Source organism: Elgaria multicarinata, chromosome 7 (genome assembly GCF_023053635.1).
Source record: "Elgaria multicarinata webbii isolate HBS135686 ecotype San Diego chromosome 7, rElgMul1.1.pri, whole genome shotgun sequence".
NCBI classification, from domain to species: domain Eukaryota; kingdom Metazoa; phylum Chordata; class Lepidosauria; order Squamata; family Anguidae; genus Elgaria; species Elgaria multicarinata.
The window spans coordinates 50,505,092-50,510,350 of NC_086177.1; the positions used below are offsets into that span (position 1 = coordinate 50,505,092).

General features: G+C 40.6%; 1 protein-coding gene across 1 annotated transcript; it reads right to left on the bottom strand.

Annotated features, from left to right (window-relative positions):
• Positions 1-2,390: 2,390 nt before the first annotated feature.
• On the bottom strand, positions 2,391-4,622 carry MC5R (melanocortin 5 receptor). The gene is made up of 2 exons (XM_063129806.1): positions 4,452-4,622; positions 2,391-3,557 (listed from the first exon to the last, which is right to left on the bottom strand). The coding sequence occupies exon 2, from the start codon at positions 3,456-3,458 to the stop codon at positions 2,481-2,483; it is 978 nt and encodes a 325-aa protein (XP_062985876.1). The 5' UTR covers positions 3,459-3,557; positions 4,452-4,622; the 3' UTR covers positions 2,391-2,480.
• Between the last annotated feature and the right edge of the window lie 637 nt (positions 4,623-5,259).

A 5,259-nucleotide genomic window follows, 5' to 3' on the forward strand; every position in this document is an offset into this window, starting at 1 on the left:
TGATTTTGGCACTCGTGCCGCACAACCATCCCTGTTTATAGGGGCTTCTCTAAATGAGCAATTTATAGCATGCTCATGACTGGCCACTCATGAAAGTTTGTGGGTTGATTATATGACATTGTCAACAGCCAGTGCATCTCCTGCCCTTTGACTCCCTTATTCCATTTTTAAAAAGATCAGGGATAAGCTGAAATAAAACATTTATGACACAAAATAGGCAGTGTGTAAAGCTGGCATTGCACCATGAACTTGCTGAGGAAGGAGGAAGAGACGGTAAAAGTGCCTCCCTGCAAAACAAAGGGAGACAAATCTAATCCCTTTTCTGGAGCCTGTGAGGAAACAGTTCAGCACAGGATAAGATATTAAAAAAAGACTCCCCGCCCCTCTTTTGCACACATGAATCAAACCACGTGTCTGCTGTTTAAAGGAGCTCATCCTAATACCACAAAGAATTTGAAAGCAGAAAGCCACAGTAACAATGTGGGTTTTTGTGAGGGTGGAGGAGTGCTTAATGTAGAGACACCCTGAAGTATACTTAATCTTAAAGATGTATAGAGTCCACCATTTTCTGCATTAAAATAAAATGTCCTAATGTATCATCAAGGGACAAACCTTCCACCTTCTTTAGAGCATTTGTAAACATAGACATAAGGTAAACCCAATCAAATAAATTGGCAGCACACACTTAAATGTGTGTGCGATAGGCACCTTATGGATGAAATGAATTTAGCTGTTATAACACCAACTAAAAACTAAAACTGCACCCTGTACTTGCCAAGTAGAAGACAGATCTCTTGCTCTAGCAGAGCTGTGTGTTTTTTGTTTGTTTGTTTGTTTGTTTGTTTGTTTTAATGATTTACTACTAAGTAAGCAGCAGGGCAGGTGCTGCACTAAGAAGCCACAAGGGGCTGCTGCTGGACTGGTTTCTATCCCAGTCTGTCCTGCCTTATCTCAGATGTTCTCTTTATGGCATACAAGGGAAGTACCACAATATCACCAGTGGTTGTAAACTCATGGGCTTGGACCAAGGGTTTCGCCTGCAACATCCATTACCCCATCCACCAGTGGACAGCTTTGACTTTAGACACTTCTATCCCAGTTCTACAGTGGGTGGTTTATTTACATTTTTATAGGCAAATACCAGGCACAATAAAATGGACACCATTAAATATACTGTAGAATTCACATCTCACATAGGAAAATATTTCAGTTTCATTAGTTTGTTTTGCTGTTCTTGGGTTCTGGCTGTTTTTTACTCATAAAGAACTGTGCACATACGTAGAGACATACATTTCCTGGCCATCCTCACAGAGGCTGGGGCACATACAACTCGATATTTATACATTATATTTATCACACTCATACTTCAGGTTCTAACATCCTGTGATGGAAACTCTTCACTCGTTACTGGAGAATCAAGCAAATCCTGCCATAACTTAAGAATACTAACAAAAGTCTAAAATATTGTTTACTTTAAAACTTATCTGGATTTCATGAATTGCAAAGAGAATTTACTAAATATATTCATTGGGTTTGATCCAGTAGAACGGGACTTCCTCTTCCTGTCTTCCCCTCCTGGAAGTGCCCACTTGCTCTTCAAAGCTGCTTTAGATGATTGGGAGACGCTCCAAAGCAGATTTGGAGGGTCTACAGGGAGGAGGGGAGGTTGGGGAAGTCCCATCCTGCAAAGCGCATCCATTCTGCTGGCAGAATGACAAAGATGGACCCAACCCACATTTACTAGGTATGAAAGGACACAGGCTCTACACTTATCTTTGTACCCTGTTATAACACTGTTATAAGAGAGGGGGTTTGCACTATCACAGAGGGGAAATAAGCCATTGTGGCTTATTTTCCCTCCCCACATGTGAGCAACCCATGGTTTTCAGGGTGGATTGCAAACCACCCCGGGCATCCACCTTCACCAGATTTGGATGACACAACAACCCGCACCCTGTGAAGAAAATTATGCTAAATAGGTGGAAAGGGAAAGTAAGCCACCATGGGTTATTTTCCCTCCATGGTTATGCGAACCTGGTCTGAGAGTGGGAGAGAGAGATCCATCACGTTCAAAGAGGGTTGAGTTCCCGACATTCCACCAAAGGGCTGCACTCAATAAGGTTCCATATAGTGAATCTTGCCATGCTGATTTATTTGTATATAGTAAATCCTACTCACAACTGCCATGTTAGTGGCTCCTCATGGAAGAAAAACCATTCCGAAAAGACTAAGTTAAACTAGATAAACTGTTGTTTCCCACACACTATTGATCACTTTAACAACTAGCATTTCAAATAGAACAAGAAGATATGGACAAGTCATAGTAGATTAAGGCTGCAATCCTATACTCTGTCACCTGGAAGTAAGTCCCATTAAACTCAGTGGGATTTACTTGTGAGTAGTTGTGCATAGGATTGCACTGTAGGAGTTGTTTCTTAAAAGTTCTTTTTTAAAAAAAAAACACCATACATACATGTTTCCTAATACTTGCTGGGCAGTCCACACGCCATGCTTACACTATAGCAGCAGAAGATCTCCTTAAAAGTCTTCCGCATTTCTTGGCTTCGAAAGGCATAAATCAAAGGATCAATAACCGAATTGCACATGATGAGGATGAGGTACATGTTGAAGTGGGACATGAAGCAAACACAGTAGAGATTCTGAGGGCAGGAGATCATCAGGATGAGATGGAGGAAAAATGGAGCCCAACAAACAATAAAGATGCCCAGCAGCATAGTCAGAGTAATCGCACCTTTCATGCTGGTCCGCTGATGAACAGAATTATATCCTGGCAATGCTGCTATCTTCTTGACATGCGTACGAGCCAGAAGGAACATATGTATGTACAGCGAGACCATGAGAAACAGCATAGTGAAGAACATGGTGATGAGACACATGATGACATACTTGGACTCATAATAAAGGATGAAGAGGATTCCACAACCAGTGCAAAAAGTCCATATGCCTGCAATGATGAGTCCTGATCTTTTCACAGTCATGATGTTGTGATAACGGAGGGCGTAAAAGATAGTGACATACCTGTCTACTGCTATAGCTAGCAAACTACACATGGAAGCCACCACAGATATACAGATCATTGAATCAAAAACATTGTCTATGTGACGGACAAAAACATCTTCAATAATGAGATGCCTGTTGTTCAACAAATATATGGTTATGGTCTCCCAGGCATTTGATACACTGACCAGCATGTCAGCAACAGCTAAGCTGCACACAAAGAAATACATAGGAGAGTGCAAGTTCTTGTTCTTAATTATAGCACAGATGACTAGGATGTTTTCAAGAAGGCTTACAATGCCAAGGGTGAGGAACACCTCAGCTGCTATGACCACTTGCTCACATGTTGATGGATTAGGCTTGACTGTGGGCACTGTAAGGTTGCTCACAAAAGCAGTCACGTTAAGGTGTAGAACGCTGGGTTGATCGGATGAGTTCATCACCGCTGGCAAAGATGCTCTTTGAAGATGCTCGTTTCAGTCTGGGAGACTTGTTGTAAAACAGTCTTGTAAATGCATTCTCCAGAAAGGTGGAAGATCCTGCCGAACACACAAAAAGAATAACGAAAAGCAGACCAAAGGAGGATAGCAAAATGAATGGGATCTAAAGGGCTACCTAGACCTGTAAGTGGCAATCTGTGGATAAAATAGGAGGAATAAAACAGGAGGGATCAGGGTGATTTAACACAGAGAAACATCAGAGAAGTGGTGATGCAAACTTTTATGATGAACCTTTCCCCCACTTGCACTCTCAAACAAGAAAAAAAAAATCTTCCCCCACCTAAGTTATTTTTACCCTGATGGATGAATTTCTATACGGTTCATGAATACTTTTAGCAAGATCGTTTACAAAAAATAGTATGGGATTGTTGATCCTTTACCCCAAAGAATGCAGCATTTATGACTAAAATCCGATTTCATTGGCTCACCTGATTATGCTTACATAAAAGTTCACATTTCTCCAAGAATTACTCACTAAGCTTTCTAAGCAAAAGCTTTAAATCTTTCTCTTGATCTTTGTGCCTCTTATCTTCATGAGTACTGTGATCGAAACAGCAAATAGCTGGGTCATAATAGTCTTGCAGTAAAATCTGATAATCCCCTCTCCAATATATTGATATTTAATGGCCTGTTATATAGCTGTGTGTTCCTTTTTTAAAAAAAAAAAGTAGCTACCCTATACCATAACGTAACAGTGCATAATGATTCGATCTGATTTGAATTCTAATCCCTCTGTGGATGTTTGAATTCAGACTTCTTCGGCACAGCAGGAGCATCATGAAAAACATTGCAAGCCCTCAACCCCTTCACTAAAATAATACATTTCTATTATTTGGGGGGGGGGGGGAACGACAGTGAAATTATATTCAAAGGCTCCTAATATTCCCAAACAAAGATTTAATTTGCAGTTAAAGAAGAATGGTAACTATTTACCCAGTGCTGTTCTTTTAGATCCTATTTCCTTTCAGATCCTGCTCTTGTTCCTCCAGCTGTCACAAGTTTCTGGTCCCCTGTCCATCCAGCACCAGGAGCTCCTGTTCCTTTGGCAAGCACAGGTGCCATGTCAAAAGAAAGGCAAATATTCACATCCAAAGGGTGAAAGCTGCCTTGTGGCATAAATTACTTACTGTGAAACTGCCTTTTTATAGCCTCAGAGTTAATGGCTTCAATGCTCAGCTTTCAGCTCCTCCTCTACCCTGCCCCCCTCCCTCATTCCACACAACTTCTCATTGACTTCCAGAAGACTCAAATACTTGAATTTTTAGCATCACCTGGTGGCTGATATCTGTAATGCCTGTCCTTTATGAAAGGTGGGAGTCTCCCACCCCCATTATTTTTGTGATGTTGCTTTTGATTAGAAATCATTTCTGTGTTGTTCTTAATATCCCTGTCTTTTTTAATATCCATACCTAAAATATTACTTGGCATTTTGCCTTTTTTTTTAAAGCAACAGAGTGTTTAATGTATTTGTTGTGCAAGGCTTAATTTGAACCAGAGTTCACCAAGGCTTTTCTCCAGCACCTGCTTTCAGTGTCAGGGAGGGCTCAGTTCAGATACTTGACAAGAGATTAAAACGGAGAATGCCTCTGAACATGTACAACATTCCTTCCTATCACTACTGAGTAACTAAAAAACTAGCCTCAATGTATTTGGGGTGTAATTCGAGACTCAGTATTTTACTTTTTACAAATGAAGCCCTGAAGTTGTGATCTAAATTAGTGACTAAAACCAAAATTATTGT